Source organism: Amblyomma mixtum, chromosome 6, assembly GCF_055824585.1.
Source record: "Amblyomma mixtum isolate Tamu chromosome 6, ASM5582458v1, whole genome shotgun sequence".
NCBI lineage: Eukaryota > Metazoa > Arthropoda > Arachnida > Ixodida > Ixodidae > Amblyomma > Amblyomma mixtum.
In genome coordinates, this window is record NC_143017.1 from 52,222,374 (window position 1) to 52,242,736 (window position 20,363).

General features: G+C 47.2%; 1 protein-coding gene and 1 pseudogene across 2 annotated transcripts; one reads left to right on the forward strand and one right to left on the reverse strand.

Annotated features, from left to right (window-relative positions):
• The first annotated feature begins 1,205 nt into the window (after positions 1 to 1,205).
• Positions 1,206 to 5,873, forward strand: LOC149339115 (uncharacterized; annotated as a pseudogene).
• A 9,031-nt stretch (positions 5,874 to 14,904) lies between these two features.
• On the reverse strand, positions 14,905 to 20,248 carry LOC149339116 (heterogeneous nuclear ribonucleoprotein A1, A2/B1 homolog). Of its 2 annotated transcripts, XR_016283485.1 has the most exons (7): positions 20,078 to 20,248; positions 19,048 to 19,266; positions 18,663 to 18,918; positions 18,161 to 18,568; positions 18,007 to 18,069; positions 16,614 to 16,682; positions 14,905 to 15,077 (listed from the first exon to the last, which is right to left on the reverse strand). XR_016283485.1 is itself a non-coding variant. In XM_089547932.1 (6 exons), the coding sequence occupies exons 1-5, from the start codon at positions 20,231 to 20,233 to the stop codon at positions 18,038 to 18,040; spliced, it is 1,071 nt and encodes a 356-aa protein (XP_089404058.1). In that variant the 5' UTR covers positions 20,234 to 20,248; the 3' UTR covers positions 17,604 to 17,940; positions 18,007 to 18,037. The 2 variants fall into 2 exon arrangements, 1 of the variants encoding a protein (XP_089404058.1); XM_089547932.1 differs by lacking the exons at positions 14,905 to 15,077; positions 16,614 to 16,682 and adding an exon at positions 17,604 to 17,940.
• Between the last annotated feature and the right edge of the window lie 115 nt (positions 20,249 to 20,363).

A 20,363-nucleotide genomic window follows, 5' to 3' on the forward strand; every position in this document is an offset into this window, starting at 1 on the left:
GCATCCAGAAAGGCCGTTATATCTGAACATGGTCTTCATGAAGAGGGCTTAGTCGGGCTGGTTGGTGCATGTTGATGGAAACAACTGAACAGTACTAACAGACAGGACGGAAGAGAAGAACGCAAACACATGCGCTGGCTAGCAACCAAATGATTTATTGCAATATGAAAGGCAGCATATAAGGGGGGTGTTACGTTTTGAATTATTCTGAGCTTCGAGACGGTGGGTTTCAGATGGACATCCGCTTGTCCGCACAAATTCCTTCCGGCTGATCCCACGGGCTTGCGGTGCTCTTACGTTTCAAATTCCTCTGTGCATCGCGACCGCGGTGTGGAGATGGCCGTCCGCTGCCTGGGAAGTTTCATCACGGCCATCTACTTGGGCCACAGCAGCATGGTGTTGTGTGCGTCGGCGGCGACGGCGGTGATCTGCGTGATTCACGGCGGATGCGGCAGAAGCTGTTTACAGCGAGCAACGACGCCTGTGTGCTCGCGCTTCTGTAGAGACTTCTCCTCTTGCCTTGTGCGGAACCCCAAGCGCGAGTGAAGCGTCGGCATTCCGTCCACACGGAGAGCTGTGCAGTTCAGGTGTCTGGCCTTGGCCCCCACTTGGATCTCCTTCCATGCTTGTCATCACTGCTGCAAGAACGGCCGGGACAACATTTTGCCGGATGTGGCGAGAGTGTGTCGGGGACGTCCTGGTGGGCAGTTCCCGAAGACTGTACACGTGACCTAAACTACAATGACTGGACGCTTTTAATCGAGCTAAATTCCCCCACCAGGGACCTAGGGACAAGGGACCCCTTTAAAAGGAGCTGCAGTGCTCATTTTCAGTACCGAAATCTCCTTGATCGCCATGTAAATAAATCTCTGCTAAGTTTCTCTCTTCCTCGACCCGTCTCTGCATCGGCGTCAACCCCGATGCCTGAGTGCCTGCAGCCCGACTTCTGACTCGGTTTTTCACTACCCGTTGAGTCCGCTACCGGAGCAGTCACAACGCAACAACTGGTGGCAGCGGTGGGATGGACTGCGCTGGAATCATGGTTGCAGAGTTTGGGGAGTGCTGGGATTTTCTTCACTGAGGTTTTACCAGGCTTTGTATTGAGTTAGCTTACAAAAGTGGTGTAAATTGTGGCTATCTTTCACAAGCTGTTTCAAAGTAAGTGAAGATAGTTCTTTGAACAGTGAAAATTTTGCAGCACTAGGGGCAGCCATGAATCTTAAAGCACTGAAAAAGCCGCTTTTGTTGGAGTTGGCCAAAAACTTCGGTTTGGATGTTCAGGACCAAACAAGGAAGCCAGCCATCATCGCGGATATCGAGGCACTTAAGGCAGATGACGATGAGCTCTCGGAATGTCTGGATCTGATTGCAGAAAGAGATAAACCAGAACGGGAAGCAGGAGAGAGAGATGATAAACGCATGGTTGAAGAGAGTAAGCGCTTAGAGAAGGCGTATGAGCTGAAGTGCCTCGAACTGGAAGTGCTAAAGGCTCGAAACGAAAGGGATGAGAACGTAGCCTCTAGTGTAGGAGAGCTGAAGTCGATCAGAATGAAAGACCTCATGCAACCTTATAGGAAAGTGGAAGACATAGGTCTGTTTTTGGTAAACTTCGAGCGCACATGCGAGAAGGCAGGGTTTAGCAAGGCAACATGGCCACAGTGTTTGCTGACCCTATTACCATGTGAGGCTGCTGATGTGATCGCCCGCTTCAGTGAAGAAGATGCAGAGAACTACGACAAAGTCAAGTCTAGTCTTCTGAAAAAGTACAGAATGTCAGCGGAGGCATTCCGTCAAAAATTTTGCAACGCTGAGAGGCAAAAGGATGAGTCATATCCAGACTTCGCGTACAAGCTAATGGCGAACCTGGGGGGAATGGCTAAAAGAAGCTAAGGCGTATGACGAAAGTGAGAAAATGAGGGAATGCTTCAGCCTCGAGCACTTTTATCGTCGGTTGCCTGAAGACATAAGGTACTGGGTGCAAGACAGGCCAGACGTTACGACTGTCTCGAAAGCAGCTGAGCTGGCAGAAGAGTTCGTCTCACGCCATGCACTGGACAGAAAGGAAAGCCCCAAATACCAGAATAGGAAGAGATATGGGTGGAAGGGGCAGCTTTTCAAAGAGAAGGAACATGCACGAGTGTAGAATCTTCAGAAAAAGGGGCCGGGGTAAAAGAGGATGCCCCTGAGGCAGTAGAGCGCCAAAAGAAAGCGTTTGAAAAGAGACGGGCCTCGGTATGCTATAACTGCCAAAAGCCGGGACATGTAGCGGCGATACGCAAAATCCCCAAAGTTGTTTGCTTGTCATTGGACAGCAACGATGAAAATTTGAGGCTTCTAGAGCCCTACGTCCGAGATCTTGTTGTGAACGAAAAGCCGTGTCGTGTGCTGCGAGATTCGGCAGCTACAGTGGATGTAGTCCACCCATCCTATGTAGAGCCAGGGCAATTCACCGGGGAGTGCGCCTGGATTAAGCAGGCGGTGGAAGCCAACAGTGTGTGTCTTCCTATCGCGAACATATACATTAAAGGCCCCTTTGGTGTACTTCATACGGAGGCTGCCGTGTCAGCCAGTCTGCCGATGCAGTACCCCTATCTGTTTTCAAACAGATCAGATCAGCTGCTGCGGCAGAAAGGCCTAGTGTTCGAGGAAGGGACTGTCTACGCGTTAACTCGCTCGAAAGCACGAAAAATTGCCGCTAAGGACATCTCAATGGAGGCGTCAAGTAGCGATGACACGGTTGGGGGTAAGACTTCTGACACGTCAGGAGAGGTCCCCGCGACGACAACTGAAGAAGTAAAAGTTCTGGGAAGGCCTGAAAGTAACGAGGATTGTCTTGAGCTTAAAGAGGCCTGTGGTGAGCTTCTGATAAACCCAGCATCTGATAGCCTGCAAAGATTGCTAGGCATGGACCGATCGTCTTTGATAGCGGAACAAAGGGCAGACTCCACACTGCAAAATCTTAAGTGCCGTGAGGATGAAGGGGTCACAAAGAAAATTGTGACATTTCAAGAAAGATCCGGGGTTGTAGGTATCATGATCGCAGAGGGGTACAGTTCGACCAATTAGTTGTACCTGAACGCTACCGTCGTGATCTTTTGCACTTGGTGCACGGTAGCTCGTGGTCGGGTCATTTAGGGCTCAGGAAAACGAAGGACTGCTTGCTGCAGGAATTCTACTGGCCATGATGCTTTCGGGAAGTAGAAAGTTTTGTAAAGACCTGCGACACAAGTCAACGGGTGGGCAAGCCAGAAGATAAGGCGAGAGCCCCATTGAAGCTCGTTCCGGTCATCACAGAGCCATTTCGACGGCTCGTGATTGACACAGTTGGCCCCCTTCCCAAAACGGAGTCTGGTTACCATCACATTTTGACTGTGATCCGTCCCACTACTAAGTTTCCAGAGGCAGTGCCGCTAAAAGAATTAAGCTCAGTAGAAATCGTAAACGCACTACTGTCCATTTTCGCGCGTGTCAGGTTTCCCACGGAAATACAGTCAGATCAGGGAACCGTTTTTACCAGCGCACTAACTACAACTTTCCTGGAGAAGTGTGGGATTAAATTAATCCATAGTTCAGTGTACCAACCGCAGACCCTCCACTGGGACCAAAAAAAGGAAAAGGCTTTCTTGGCCTTGAAAAGTGCGCTAATGAGTCAACCCGTGCTGCAGGCGCCCGATTACTCAAAGCCATTTGTGGTACAGTGCGACGCCAGTGACCGCGGCATGGGCGTGGTATTGTGCCAAACAGCCGAGGCGGCGGAAGAGCATCCGGTGCTCTATGCTAGCCGTAAGCTGACGTTACGAGAAGAAGCATATAGCGCTTCAGAGAAGGAATGCGCCTGTCTTGTGTGGGCAGTGCAGAAACTTGCATGCTACCTTGCTGGTTCGAGGTTCATCATTGAAACGGATCATTGTCCTCTCACGTGGTTGCAGACTATGTCGCCCAAAAACGGTCGACTGCTCCGCTGGAGCCTCGCACTGCAGCAATACTCTTTTGAAGTTCGTTACAAAAAGGGTAAACGAAATGGCAATGCCGATGGCTCAAGTCGCTCCTTTTAGTGTAAATGATGGCCTCGGAGATTCTGGCTTGAGTACATTTTTTTCCTGACTGAGGTTTACTATCACCCTTTTTATCGGACTTCTTGAACTTTGTGTGTATGTTTGGAGAATGTTCAGCTTGCTCCAATTGCTGCCGTAACTGTGCAAGGCTTAAAGCCGTTCTGGTTGAAAAAGGAGCCTGGTGAATCTCGGGGAGAGTCCTAGCGCTTGCCTGCTTTGCGGTTGTGGTTTTTGTGTTGTTAAAACTGAAGCTGTCTTTCTAGAAAGTACACTGGCCTGCTGAGAGCAAGAAGCCGTCCTTTTGAGAAGAAACGAGGAGCTCTAGAGACTACCTGGAAAAACAGAGTTCCAGCAACAGGGAAGCACATGGTGAACGAAATCCTCCCCAACTATCCCTCTGAACATTGGTTGTTGACCTTTATCCATCGGGATCTCTGGCGCCGCCGGAGAAGCTGTTACGTTTCGAATTATTCTGAGCTTCGAGACAGTGGGTTTCAGATGGACATCCGCTTGTCTGCGCAAATTCCTTCCGGCTAATCCCACGGGCTCGCGGTGCTCTTACGTTTCAAATTCCTCTGTGCATCGCGACCGCGGTGTGGAGATGGCCGTCTGCTGCCTGGGAAGTTTCATCACGGCCATCTACTTGGGCCACAGCAGCATGGTGTTGTGTGCGTCGGCGGCGACGGCGGTGGTCTGCGTGATTCACGGCGGATGCGGCAGAAGCTGTTTACAGCGAGCAACGACGCCTGTGTGCTCGCGCTTCTGTAGAGACTTCTCCTCTTGCCTTGTGCGGAACCCCAAGCGCGAGTGAAGCGTCGGCATTCCGTCCACACGGAGAGCTGTGCAGTTCAGGTGTCTGGCCTTGGCCCCCACTTGGATCTCCTTCCATGCTTGTCATCACTGCTGCAAGAACGGCCGGGACAACATTTTGCCGGATGTGGCGAGAGTGTGTCGGGGACGTCCTGGTGGGCAGTTCCCGAAGACTGTACACGTGACCTAAACTACAATGATTGGACGCTTTTAATCGAGCTAAATTCCCCAACCAGGGACCTAGGGACAAGGGACCCCTTTAAAAGGAGCCGCAGTGCTCATTTTCAGTACCGAAATCTCCTTGATCGCCATGTAAATAAATCTCTGCTAAGTTTCTCTCTTCCTCGACCCGTCTCTGCATCGGCGTCAACCCCGATGCCCGAGTGCCTGCAGCCCGACTTCTGACTCGGTTTTTCGCTACCCGTTGAGTCCGCTCTTTGGAGCAGTCACAACGCAACAGGGGAAACATGGCAGGCAAAGCACAAAAGTTCATAAGGCTTTCAACATGCATATGCAACTACAGTGACATGTGTGTCAGCTGGTCATCAGTGGTTCTGATCCCACAGGAGCCTGCTTATCTTTATCTTACCCAATGACACCACTAGTTGTGGACTTTCCCCAATTTGTATGATCATTTCTGTTTTGTTTTCTTTATTATGCTGCCTTCCCTGTTGCAATAAATCATTTCGTTGCTAGTCAGTGAATTTGTTTGTGTTCTTTCTCTTCCATCCTGCTTGTTAGCACCGTTTAGTCGTTTCCATCAATGGTCTTCTTGAAGAGACTGGAATTTTGTGCCATTCTTTGGCAGTTGGTTGCGTGTCCAGGGTATGTATAATTGCAGCCTCCTCTAGCTCCGCTGTTCGAGATCAAAAGGCTTTGTCCAGTGTTACATTCACCCTGGAATTGTGCCTTATCTTTCCTGAGGAAAAGACTGCGTTATCACTCATGTGTCTATTGCACCTTTTTCAGAAACACTTGGCCATCAAATAAATGACTGAAACAGCTGCAGTACGGAGTATTTTAGAGCTCTCGATTCCAGCGTCATGTGGCGCAGGGATTCCCAAACTTTTTGGCCCGAAGATAGTGTGCTAAAATGGAAAATGTTTTGAAAAGCCCCTACGTCACTCTCCTAGAGGTGCGGGGTGCAGTAAAGACATTCCTAATATAGAGCCCATCAGCAAGCTTGCACACCCAATAAAAAGGTCCTGCAAGATGCATGCGCACCACGTTCAGTGGAAAGTGTACTAACTTTTCGTCGAAAAGAAAACAAAGTAAGTGCACAGTTCAGCAGGCCTTGAAGGCCTGTCTCAAGTCAGCTGCTGGTCCTAGATAGTTCCAATGCTTCAATTTGTAGGGGGCCAAGGTAGTGAATGCGTGCTCACAGGTGTGTGGTTTATGGGGTTTAACGTCCCAAAGCGACTCAGGATATGAGGGACGCCGTAGTGAAGGCCTTCGGAAATTTCGATTACCTGGGGTTTTTTAACGTGCACTGACATCGCACAGTAGACGGGCCTCTAGAATTTCGCCTCCATCGAAATTCAACCGCCGCGGCCGGGATCGAACCCGCATCTTTCGGGTCAGCAGCCTATATGTATGATGCAGCAATAGTGTGCCCAATTGGTTGCTTAATACAAGTTGTAAAAACAGTAGATTTTGCATCCAAATATGACATAATATGCCTCAGACTGCTTGCTCACGGATACTGCTTGATCTGAGCTCACTGTCTGCAGAGGCAAGCAGATGTGGAACTTGTACTAACACTGCCCCCACCTCTCAGTTTCCCACATCCTCTTTCTTCCTTCCTTGTGGAGTACCTGGCTTGTTTCATTCTTACTGAACCACAAATGAACCCTAGTAGAGCACGTGCTAATTTTCACAAGGCCCTAGCTTCGGCCTTGACCTTTTACTTGCCGATGTACCAAAATTGGAATATGAAACTCAGTTTTTTATATCCCTTCAAAATGCAGCCTTCTTGAAAATTATTGTTTTCGCATACTGTTACCTGATTGTTGAAAGCATCCCAAATATAATATTTATTATCAAATTTTTTTTAAACTTTCAGTTATTACTTGGAAATGGGGATATTTTTGGCCTTGTCATAGCTGGGCATTTGTGAAGCCCTTTCACAGAAAAAAATAGAAAAATTTGAAACGAACAAACCTGAGCAAAGGTAATGACAAATAGTGATTTGGTGAAAGAAAAATAAAAAGCTAAAGCATGCGTGTTTTTCACTGGGGATAAGTTTTATGGAAATGTTTCTTTTTTGGAACATGCCAGGGTTCCAAAAAAGGAACATTCGCATTAGGCAGTAGCAAAATTCAAAGACAGACGATGCTCCTCTCTTTAGAGTCCCACATTACGCCTTTTGCAGAGCATATGAAACCCGCACCACATTGTGACGCATGGTCATAGGCGCGGCTAGCACTCTTCCTGGTTGGGCAGTTTCGCTTTCACTTGTGCGTGGCCCCAAAATTCCTTGCACTGGCGCGGTGATGTGAATCATATATTCAAAAATAAAAAAACTGTTGTGGATATTACTTACGGCCAGCTACAAGCCTCTCAGTAAATAAGGAGCCTAACAGTAGTGGTTAAAAAAAAAAAAAAAACAGATCACTGCGGCGACCCACATTGGAGCAATGCGAAAGCAAAACGTCCGCATACTATATCGACGCCCGTGGCTGTTCTAACGTCCATGTATTATATCGACGTCCGTGGTTACTTTGACGTCTAAGTGGATCTTTTTGCATTCAATTAATTAACTAATTACACTTCATCAACCAAATTTTTCCCATGGCAACATTTTATCAGACACTTTCTGTCACAATCGCACTTTCACATATTCAGAGAACGATGTAATCGTGCAGACAATTTTTGCTTATGCAACAAAGCCATATAATGCTTTCGCATTAATAAGGCAAAAGCGTTACCAGCCCTATTGCGAGAAAAGCCAGCGGCGTGTGTTAGTGTGCTCGCAGATGGTATAGAAAATCCCAATGATGACAACAAAAATAGGGCGATATCATCGTGCAGCCGTACAATGCATTGCAGCAAGCCAAGCACCGCAATTTCAGACAATCATACATTTTGTTCTTCTGTCTATATATACTCCCCACTGGCAGATCTCAGTGCGGTGCGTTTTCCCAAAATTTGTACCAAAATTGTGGTGCAATCATTTGTCGTACAGTGTTCCAGCTGGTGTCAGTTAATAGTGCATATAGCTTACATGTGCTAGTGAAGTTGGAGGCTAGCTTGCGATGGAGATTTGAGTGGACATCATACGCACCTTGAACTGTATGCTTTCCCAGACTCTCTACTTCTTTTCTTAAGGCAAGGTAGAAGTGTCCACTGAGATGCGAGTTATTTTTTTTCCTAAATCAATTTTCACATTAAAATTGTGATGCAACCATTCGTGGGTGGTGTCATACGATTTCTCGTTGCATATAACATATGCCTCTCAGGTTAGAGTCCTGCGCTCCTGACAGGTATTCGAACTGAGAGGTATTGTGGATTCTGCGTTTGTGAAATCGGCATTCAGAGGCACAAGTTCGTTTAATTTCTCATTGTGCAACCTGCATCAAGGTCAACCACTCACGATGACACACTATTAATACTTTTGCCTTCACAGTATTTTAGCAGTCCTAAGTCAACATCGTCATCATCAGCCTGACTACGCCCACTGCAGGGCAAAGGCCTCTCCCATGTCTCTCCAATTGGCCCCGTCTTTCGCCAGTTGCGGCCACTGTATCCCCGCAAACTTCTTAATCTCATCCTAACTTCCTGCCGCCCCCTGCTACGTTTGCCTTCTCTTGGAATTACTCCGTTACCCTTAAGGACCAGCGGTTATCGTGCCTTTGCATTACATGCCCTGCCCATTTCTTCGTCTTCATTTCAACTAGGATGTAATTAACCCGCATTTGTTCCCTCACCCACTCCGCCCGTTTCCGATCTCTTAACGTTACACCCATCATTTTTCTTTCCATAGCTCACTGCGTTGTCCTTAAGCTAAACCATCTTTGTTAGCCTCCACGTTTCTGCCCATAGGTGAGTACCGGTAAGATACAGCTGTTATATACTTTTGTCTTCAGGGATACTGGTAAACTGCCGTTCATGATCCGAGAAAACCTGCCATATGTGCTCCACCCCATTCTTATTCGTTATTTCTAGTCAGTGGTCACTGCCTGCCCTAAGAAGACATATTCTCTTACTACTTCCAGCACTTCGCTACCAATTGCGAACTGCTGTTCCCTTGCTGGGCCCCCGTGAATTTTTCAATGTTAACAAGCCTGCTAGTTAGCACATTTTAGCTGTATTCTGGCACATGACATTGCTGAAAATGCTGTGTCGAAAAGAGCGCTCTTATGATTCAAATAGCTTATTATTAAATATTTCTGACAGTTTTATGTGAAACAGCCTGTATAGTTTTCTGTTGCATATTTATTTAGTAGTGTGTGCATACAGGTTCTCCTAGCTAAAATGAATCAATTCATTAAAAAAAAGCGCTTTCAAACTGAAATCAAATAATTGTTGCTAGTTATATAAAATACTGGCTAGTGTTTTTTCGTTACACTTGCTTTCATATTTAGTTGACATTAATGAACTTTTTAAATATGGCTTTAAACACTCGGGTGTGGATTGGAAAATTGTAGAGTGCCATGAAAATGGTCTGACCCAGGTGCTTCCAACAAAGTAGCCTTAGTACAGCCCTTTTTATTCAGCAGAAATGGGAGCCCACAAAATTTTAAAAATACCACATGGCAGTGCACCAGAATGCAATGCGATTACAACACATTCAATCACAACTTGATAAGGCACTGCCTACGATAGAACTTTGTGCTGCTGCTGGTTTCCGAAATATGCGCCAAAAGCTGTTGGTGCAACAAAATTTTAAAAAAATTCAGGGGGCACTTTGACGATCTAAAGTGATCAAGGCAAAAGCCTTTGCACGCAACTTTGGCTGCTACTGTTGATGCATCTGATGACTAACTAGCCATGATTGGTTAATGACTAACTAGTCATGACTGGTTAATAACTAGTTAGGCATGAGTAATTAGTTCATGACTAACTAGTCATCATTGATTAATGACTTGTTGTGACCTGTTAATGACGAACTATTCAAGATTGGTTAATAACTAGTCATGATTAATTAGTTGATTGGTTAATGACTAGTTATGACTCACTTGGACAGACAGAGTCATGGCTGCAAGTATGAGCCATCAAACCATCAAAGGCTTTTTGCCTTAATACTGAAGCATATTTTAATGTGCATCATCATCATCAGCCCGACTACACCCACTGCAGGGCAAAGGCCTCTCCCATGTCTCTCCAATTAACCCTGTGCAGCCTGTGTCAAAAATTGCATGCATTTAAGTCTGCTTAGGTGCAGTAATGCGAAAGCATTTCTCTTACTGTTGCTGTGTGTTCGTTTCTTTATGCCTTTGCCGTTTCCAAGTTGTGTTTTCGCCTAACTTCGGTTTTACCACATCCGAAGACATCGATCCCATTGTTAGTGTCTAGCAAGCACACCAAAGTACTTATTAATCAATTGATTTTATTGGGTAATTAACCACTTAAATTAATTAAACTATTTATCTATTTCATTAAATTACCAATTAATGAGTAATTCAGTAATTGAACTAATTTGGTCAGGTAATTGCCTGACTGATTAATCATTTGGGTGACATAATTGAATGTAATTTAACTTGTTTATTTGAGTTAGTAATTAACTAAATTACCACTCAATTAGATTAATTTGTGAAACAAGTGACTAATTCAGACGGTTATTTCGTTCATGCTAGTTAGGTAATTATTTAATTAACTATTTTATTACTTTCATAATGGATGATGGACAGTTTGTGCAGACATGCTCTGCCGACGGGTCCCGTACACGCCACTCATGAGACAAATGCTTTCGCATTAGAAGGAACCCAAGGAGTTCACTTCCAAGCTGTATGATGGGGCTGGTGTAGCATACGTGGAAGTCGCGCTCTTCTGAAGGGTAAAGACAGGTGTTTTTCTCACGATCAGAACGTTTGGAACACTTTTTGGACTCTTTACTCTTGACAAAGGCTGCACGCAGGTAAATAACAGTTCATGAAACCATGCTCTATGTTGTGAAGGTACTTTCTACTTTAAAGACCCAGCCAAGCAATTAATAATTGCACTTATCGTTGCTGCCTCAAGCATGTGTCAGGGTGTCTAAAGGGAGCAACACCTGCTTTCAGTAGTGGCTGTTTTCTTCAGGGGAAATGGCGTGCTGCAACTGAACTAAAGAAACGCCCTAGCTTATTTCCCGGCCAGAAGGAGTACCATACAGGTGGGCAGGGAAGTGAATGTGCTCTCGTGTCATTGTGCACGAAACCAGATTGTAAGGAAGGGCACAGTACAACTATTGCTCATCTTGACCTAAAGCAATTAGTCTATATACATTAGGCACCTTTGGCTTTAATAGACACAAGGGCCCTCGATAAAGTGGCAGACGAAATTATGTGTTGACACACAGAGGCGATTCTTTTGTATTCCCTTTATATAATGATATAATAGGTTTATATAGCCTGAGTTGCAAGTTTACCACTCATCCTGTTTGAAGTAGTGGTTCTTGACTTTCCAGACTCATTGATAGCATGTAATAAACAAACTGTAAATGTTGTCGAGATGAGTTCAATGCAAGCGGTATAAATTCAGTACAATGAAATATTCCTTACCCTTGAGGCCGCATTGGTTGCAACTGGTCGCGCAGTCTATTAGCTTTCCAGCAGCATGATTTCTTGTCAGTTGTGCACCATTTTTAATTCACGTATACGTTATAGATTACATACTGATAGTGCTCACTAATGTATTCCTCTTGGAATTGACATCTTCATTAATCAGTGAAAGTGAATGATGTTACATGTGTATGAAAGTTTGAATAACTTCCTCTATACTGGCAAAACAAGTGGTGATGCATTGCTGCCACTGGTGCACTATACACCATGTCAACTTGGGCACCAGCCTTGTGCTCCCCGGACTGCTGTGTGCACCTGCCATAAGCACAGTGACAGTGCTAGCACCAGGTGCCTACAGCATTCTAGTGAGCAATGCGACGACACCCACGCTGGAAAGGTCTGCTGTCTCTCAATGCCGCTGCACACTGATCTGTCCATCAGATGCAAGGCTTATATAATCCTACCTTGGTTCTTGAGCAAAACTGTCTTTAAAACAAGTCATCCGCACTGACAAATTGTGGAAAAAAAATATCAATAAAAATCACTATGATTAAGGTCTGCTTATATGCATGTTGGTGGTCAGTAAAGTTGAGACACAATTTTGGGAGCTCCAACTCCATTATTCTGGCCGTCATTATGATCAAAATATTGTAGCGAGGGAAGCACCTAGTGGTCTGTGTATGATATGCATGAGTGCGTCTCACAGCTAGGCGACACAATTCCTACTATGACTGTTCATACCTTGCGAATCAGTTGGCTGACGGCTGCTCAGTTAGATTTCTATGTAACACAAACTGCAGAGTTTCCTCCACAGCCATTCATGCAGTACGGCAAATGGTGAGAGGCGCCAAGGCGGCAACTTTTCACTGTTGAGACAAAAAAAGGGGGGGGGGGGCATCAGTCATACGCATTTTTCCACTGCATTTCTCAGGTGACCTGCATTCAAGATACAGAAAATGTAACATCTAGTTGGGGTGTTGTAGATTTTGTTCTCATCCGTAATGTGAAATTTGGAGCCCACTAGGCTCTGTTCATTTTCTTCCTGTCCATTGTCCAGAAAACTGAAATTGAAAATTGGTTTTCGAGGAAAGCAAATGGCACAGTAACTGTCTCATATCTGGGTAGACACTGTAACCGTACAGTAAGAGATAAAGGAGGGAGTAAAAGAAAGAAAGAAGTACCGTAGTGGAGGGCTCCAGAATAATTTCGACCACCTGGGAATGTTAATGTGCACCGACATCTCAAAGCACACAGGCACCTTTCGCCTTTCATTATCATCATCATCAGCCTGATTACGCCCACTGCAGGGCAAAGGCCTCTCCCATGTATGTCTCTCCCAATTAACCCTGTCTTTCCCCACCTGCAGCCACCATATCCCCACCAACTTCTTAATCTCATCCACCCACCTAACTTTCTGGCGCCCCCTGCTACACTTGCCTTCTCTTGGAATCCACTCCGTTACCCTTTCACCTCCATCAAAAGGTCTCCATATTAAGGAAGTGCAAATGCTTTGAAAAAGTTTGGTTCCCAGAAAACCTGTCCATAATTTGAGTCATCCATGTCAATGGGGCTCGTATTAACGAGGCATGACTGTATTTCGGGAAGCGGCCAGATGTCCAATAGCAAAAGGTGTAGGCTTAAAAGCAGTGTGTGCAGACAGCAGCGACTTCTGTACACAATGGAAAAGGCACAACCGATATACAAACGACCACTGAAGCAGGACCGTCACTTTATAAATTATGCATTGTGTTGCAGTCATGTGAGAATTCTGCCTATCGAGAGAAGCGAATTTTTGGGAAATGAGAACAGTTGTGCACGAGAAACCACTGCCAGCATGTGCCATTCCGATTGCCAATCAAGTTTCTAGAATGAAGACTTGTTGAACGTTGCCTAATTTAAATTCTGCATTAATGAAATGTCATTTGAAGTCGCTCAGCCCAGTTTAAAGAAAAATCTGCATGGAGCTCTGCCTGCACAAAATAATCAGCACGGACCAGTTCCGTCTAGTTCAGGAAACCAGTTTGTAGGAAGCACCAACTGCACTGCTTTCGTGCAGCTTCCTTCAATAACTGTTAGCAGCGGCCTGCAGAAAGCACCTCTTGCATACATGCAAGGAGCCAAGTGGGTTGTGACAGCATGCAGTCCTCCCCACTGCTAATGCAGAATACAGCGGATTGCATTCTCTATAACAGCTCCACGTTTCGATGGACGACACATGGGTGGCAACAGACGAATGATTGCGGAGGAAATATATCTCGAGCGAAGCAAATACAGCACAATGCTCCTGCCGTTGTTAGTGGCCACTTATTAATAAAAGTAGCAATGGAAGGAAAAGATGTCGCTAGCCGCAGCATCTGCCATCGAAACCTGAGCTGCAACTAGCATGAAAGGACAGGGAAAGAAAGGGTGTAGCAATAGCAAAGTATAGGAGCTCTTCGTTTTTGCAAACGGCTGCCACCACATGGTGGGATCATCACGCCGTGGTCACGCAACTAGTAGCTCGGCCCATGTCGAGCACCGCCGTTAACACTAGTAGCCGAGTAATGTGTACAAACGTCATCGCCGTCGGAACACTGCTTCCCCCTGTATTCTAGGCATACACAAGCAATATAGTCAGGGTAGTTCCACCCACCCACAGGTGGCACAATCTGTAAGTGCTCGGGTGGTCCTGCACAGACCCGACATGGAGCAAACAGCCACACAACAGTTGCGTTGACTGCACATGTTGAAATCACGTGCCTTTGGGCTTTTTGCTTGATGGACGCAAGCAGCACAACTGCATACACAGAGTTGTTGAACATAGCTGTGTCCAAAGAGATCAAGAAGCAGGTGTGCAAATGCTCAATCTTTATCTGGAAAAGAATTCCAGTCCTTGGTGCATGCACGCACTCATTGTGGTGGTTATTTCTTGGATGTCAGCAGTTCAGCATAGTGTTGTCCTTTTGGCTCTTCCTTCTTTCAAAGGCAATGTGCTGCTCAGCGTCCCATCTTGCACACTTCTGCACCAAGAGGGCAAAGATTCCCCATAATACTGGTCCAAGTCACGCCATCAACTACTGCTTACAAGCACCAACTTGCTCGCACACGTGGCTTTCCTCCCTGGGAATTCACACACTTCCAGCTGAGCTAGTAATACAGGCGCATTTAGTCTCACCGAGAGCAAGAACCCAGGAAGCTCCATGCAAACGTTACCAGCAGTTGACGAGACTACGCATGCTCATAATTCACGCTTGTATGCTACCCACAGTTACCTTCGCTATTGGAGCAACCTGTACATACAAGCACTACTAGCGGAATGGAGCATGCAAATTGCTGCAATGACGACACGTGCCAGGAACTGGTGACTCAACCCTAACTTTTATTCTCTGCGCTTTGTGGTACAGCAGCGATGTCATGCTGCAACAACTCTTCGGGCGCAATGGAATGCATCATCAATCTGCCTCAACATGAAGCCACATGGCAGCGGCGAATCCCACAGGAGGGTCCAGCTCCTGTGGAAAATGCAAGCCAACTGCAAAAGAAAAAGGGGAGGGGTAAATATGAATTAAGTCGTATAATGTAGCAGCACAGCCTTCACAGAAAGGACACTTGTGGATAGCTTAGTACTAGGGGTGTGCGAATATCAAATTTTTCGAATACGAATACTTAGTTCCGAATATCGAATAATGAAGGAAAGACTCATTTAACCACTGCAAATCATTTATTTGAGCATCTAAGAACATCACAGCTCAACTATCAGTAAGTAAATGAACACAAAAGGTGTGTGTGGCTGCACAGAAAGTATCGAAGACTAGAACATTATTCTTAGAAGAGTGGAATTTTCAGAGAAAATGGCTAGTACACAGCACTGATTGAATCAAGCATGCCATCAGTGCAAAAGTGCGTTGCTGGGATGAACATTAAAGGTTGTTGTGAAGGAAAACCAGCTGCTCCACATGGTCAGGCAGGAGGCGTTCCCTTCTAGCTGAAACGACTTCTCCAGCCACAGGTAATTCCCTCTCACTTGGCACTGAAGTGGCAGATATTGCGAGGTACTTCGTGCATAGCTTTGACTATACCAGCTTCGCAGGTGTAGCCACAATGAAGCTCACAAGCACAGTCAGCTACGGCATGGCCCAACATTACGCATGGCTCTGGACGTCGCCATGTTATGTCTATGTCGATTGGACTTGTGCACCGAAATGTACGCAGGTGCTCGCAATAAAATATTCGGCTAAATACGAATATTCGCATGGGATCGAATAATCGAAACGACACGAATACTTAGACTTCGAATCGAATACGAATAGCAAAAATCTAATATTCGAAAATTTCGAATATTCGCACACCCCTACTTAGTACCTATTGGTCAAGAGGATCAAGCTAGTTTCCTCGAACATACATTAATACACAAACTTTTAGTGAGAAGCACTTTGCTTCAAATGTCACAGAACGGCACAACTGCAGCACAGCCTGCAATTTAACCCGATTAGTTCATAAAAAGTCACCCGCAGTAACGAATCATGGGGATGAGAAAGTATGTTCACACATTAAGGACTGCTTCTGCAATACATTGCCAGCAGCGAAGTTCCAATTAGACAAAATCATGCGAGTAGCACATACCTAGTCACCAATAGTCACAATATTGTAGTTTGATTTGCCTCTGTACACTTCATGACTGGACTACACTCTTACTGCCCAAAGCAGATGAACTGGTAGTATAGTACAGAGCTACACTCTGCCGACAGCTCCTGAATGAGGCCATCAACAGAGCATAACTGCAGAAAACTGCTATTTATGCAGTGCCAAATCATGACATGACCAGCGCAGCCCTTAGCAAAAAGGCCACAATTAAAGCGTTGCCATGTTCACATTGCAGTTTGCTGTTCACTCAATATATTGGGAAGAATTTCTTTAAGGTCTTGTTCTCATTGCTGTTCACAACACTGCCAGACTACATTGGCTTTATGCCTAATGGCAAACGACTACACTGGCTACAATGTCCTGTGCATATTCACCCTGTCCACTGGCCGTACAGAATCTATACTGAGGCAAGTTTGGTGCATACCTTGTGCTCTCCCCACCAGCAACTCTGCAAGCAGTGTCCTCGAGCATCAAGGCCGGCCTGTTCGAAGGTCTGAGGGCAGGGCAAAGCAGGAGAGTTAGTAGGCTCAGAACTGGTGCTCAGGCTTGTAGCGACAGCAGCGTCCATACAAGGGACGGCAGTGCTCGCAGCGAACTACGCGCACACCAACACTTATCCAACCATCCATAGACCACATTCCACTGTTCCTAATGGAAGCAGACAAGACAAGCTATCTCAGTCAGCACCAAGGTGCATAACCATTTCCGGTCCAGTGTCCATGAAAGACTAGCTGTTTTGGGCAAAGAAAAAAACAAATGGATCACTGCACAACTAAAACAACGGGGTCATGTACTGCCAGCACCAACTTTTTCAAGCTTGGAGACAAAACTTCAGAGCCTACATACTGGATATCAAACAGGTGTTTAGTGGTCATCCTCAATGCCAGCTTGCATGCACTACTGGGGACAAAAGTCACCACGATGCTCAAACTAGAACTGCAGCATACAGCCATTAGATCGTGGGCTTGAAAAACTTCATGGTGAGAGTACAGCACTTGCAGTTCACTGCTTAAATTGAGGCAATGCCAGTGCGTACCTCAATTCGCCTAGCCTACAGACTTCTGTCCCCAATAGCACACACACACAAATGGTTGTGCAGCTAGCAAATACTGTGGCGTGAAACAAAGGGTTTGGGCTGCCCCACTACCCGACCGGAAAGGGTTAGGAGACCCCTCCAAGAACATGCAGCAGCCCCTGAGTAGTAGGAAAGAAACCTGTGCTTACCTAAGTGGCCTTTTCCTGCAGCTGACTTCCTCTGCGAGCTACGCTATCCACGCCTGTCTACCACCTAGACAGAAGCGAGCTCCGGTCCTTGGCCAACTCCAGCAGCCGTGCCTAGCTGCCTGCCTTTTACAGGGATAAACTATGGCTCACGACAGAGACAGAAACAATAAGACTCTCTCTGTACACTAGGTGCGGTGTTTTGCAACACTAGACTTTATTGAGACCCAGACGAGAAGAACCACAAGACAACATCTACAGGAGGCTTCTCCTCTGGCTAGAGAGAGCGCAATGGGGGAGAGACAATGGTGGTCAATGTGTGAGAAGAGACAAATGGTATACACATAGTCGCGATGAGGACGGGGTTCAATGTGATGTGCTGCGGCTGGCTCTTCCTTGGAGGACGCACTGCCTGAGCTGCTGCTGGCACAGCTCCAGACCTGGGCTAGCCGGTTGCCTAGCTAGCTCGGACCAAGCTGCACTGCCTAGCCCTGGCTGCTCTCTGCCCTCTCAAAGCTTTGCCTGCCGCCCTGCGGGTTCGGAAACACATTGCGTCACTCCCGGGCCCACACACCCAAGCCGCCCAGCGTACTTACCTCCACAGTTAAAATCAGAGTGCCGCTCTCTCTATCTCCGGTAGCCTCCCGCGCTGCCGTTGCCTGCAAAACGAACGCGGAGAACGCCGTAAGACCCCCGCTGCACAGAACTAGCGCCAAAGCCGCGGCAGCCCATCTCGCCGGAGAAACTCACCGTATGGGCCAGAGCCGCGCTGCGAGTAGCCTCCGGGGCCTCCGCGCATTGGTCCACCACCGTAGCTGTTGCCGTAGCCGGAGCCGAAGTCTCCGCCACCGCCTCCCCATCCCCCCTGGTTGTAGCCACCATCACTGAAGCCGCCTCCGCCGCCCTGGTTCCAGCCGCCACCTCCGTAGCCGCCGCCACCGCCTCCGTAGCCACCACCGCCGGAGCCATAGCCGCCGCCTCCGTAACCGCCACCGCCATAGCCACCACCTCCGTAGCCACCTTCCCAGCCGTCACCGCGGCCTCCGCGACCACCCCGGAACGCGGGCCGCTTGTCCTTCTTGAGGTTCTCCATCTCCTGCTTGGAGAGGGCCTTCTTCACCTCGGTCCGCTTTCCCTTCAGCATGTGGTGGCGCTTCACTGCAAGGCAACAAGCGAGGAGGATCAATAACACGTACTACCACAGACACCCCCCGAGTTCAACAATGCCAACTGCGACTGCAGGTATACTCACGGACAATCTTGTCGACGGGGTCGTAGTCGTCGTACTCGACGAAGGCAAAGCCACGCTTGCGGCCGGTGTCCTTTTCGGTGACCAAGTTGACGGAGAGGATGTTCCCAAACTGGGAGAAGTAGTCTCGAAGGTCAGACTCGTCAACGTCGTCCTTCAGGCCACCCACGAAGACTTTCTTGACGGTGGCCTGCGCCTCGGGCCGACCAGCCTCTTCGCGCGGGACCGCCCGCTTGGGTTCCACTTCACGGCCGTCAACCTGCACGCAAAAAAGGTGCACCTGAGCTTGCATCTCATTCAAGGGCAAAAGATGCCCTTAATTCACCATCAGTAGCAAATAATCGGCGCAACTAAATTCAGATCGGTAGCTGCGGGCAAGGCCACGCACCTTGTGGGGCCGCGCAGCCTGCGCATCGTCGACCATGTGCGCGCGTCGGAAGGTGATAAAGCCGAACCCGCGGCTCTTCTTGGTGCTGGGGTCGCGCATTACCACGCAGTCCACGACCTCGCCCCATTGCTCGAAGTGGCCCTTGAGGCTCTCTTCAGTCGTCTTGTAGTCCAGGCCGCCGATGAACAGCTTCCGGAACTGCTCGGGCTCGCTCTCGTTCTGCGCGAAGAAAGAACGTTCAACCGGCTAGAAGCAATCGAGGGAACAGAAGGTTGGATGCCAAGATAACCCCACCTGCTCGAAGGCTCCATTCGAAAATGAGACTCGACTTCTTCAAATTCTAAACACGCAGATAATGCAGTCTCGAAGGATACAAAAGCAGCCGACTGCGAAGCGCGACAGGTACAGAAAAAGCGAATTATGTGAAAGTGCTGAGGGAGAGATCCAATAGTAGAGACAGAACTTTACCGGCACGAACAACGTGCAAGTTTCCGGCGTCCGTACCGGCGCCGCTAAGCCTACAAGCGGACGACGAACAAAGACGCCTCCGCATAATGACGGTTGGCAGAACATACAGGACAAGAAATTTAGATAATCGTTCGGTACTACAGCGAAAGCGAGATGATCCGGCCAAATTTTACTCGCTGACCAACATAACCAATGAATTAAGTCTCGAAGCACGGGAGGGAAGAGACCGCCATTTTGATACGCAGCAAACAAGGCTTAGCAGAACGGCGTGCTCATTCAGCCAAAGCTTTTCTAGACAAAATTTGTCGTGTTAAACTACTGCGGTTCAAGAGATAAGAGAAAATAAAGCACGGCTAGTCAAGAAGCACCATTTGGCAACTGCTAAATGCACTTCGACTAGACCTACGCATCGCACCTAGGAGATGCCGGTATGAGGTGACGCTAACTGCGACACAAACGTTTAAAAGACGCTGAACCTAGCAAACAAACTAAAACTACAGTACAACAGCAGGCCCGTTAGCGGTATTCGTCCCTGGCAGGCTTAATAAGTTAAAATACTCACATCTTGGGCGCCCATTTCGTCGAACGAATTTTCAGCAGCAGCCAGCACAAGAAAACGCCGCCGCTCGACGCCGACTCCTGCACGAAATGATGGAATGCCACGAATGCACGGTCGGCACGGTCTAGCGAATGAGCTCGCGCTGTCTGTGAACGTCATCACTTTAACTGGCCGCTTAAAAAATATTTCTTACCTACAACTTTAGTAATAGTTCCTTAAAATAAATTACGCATTTTATTTTATAAAAATGGTTTTGTGTTGCGATGCTGATAGGTTGTGTTTGGTCTTA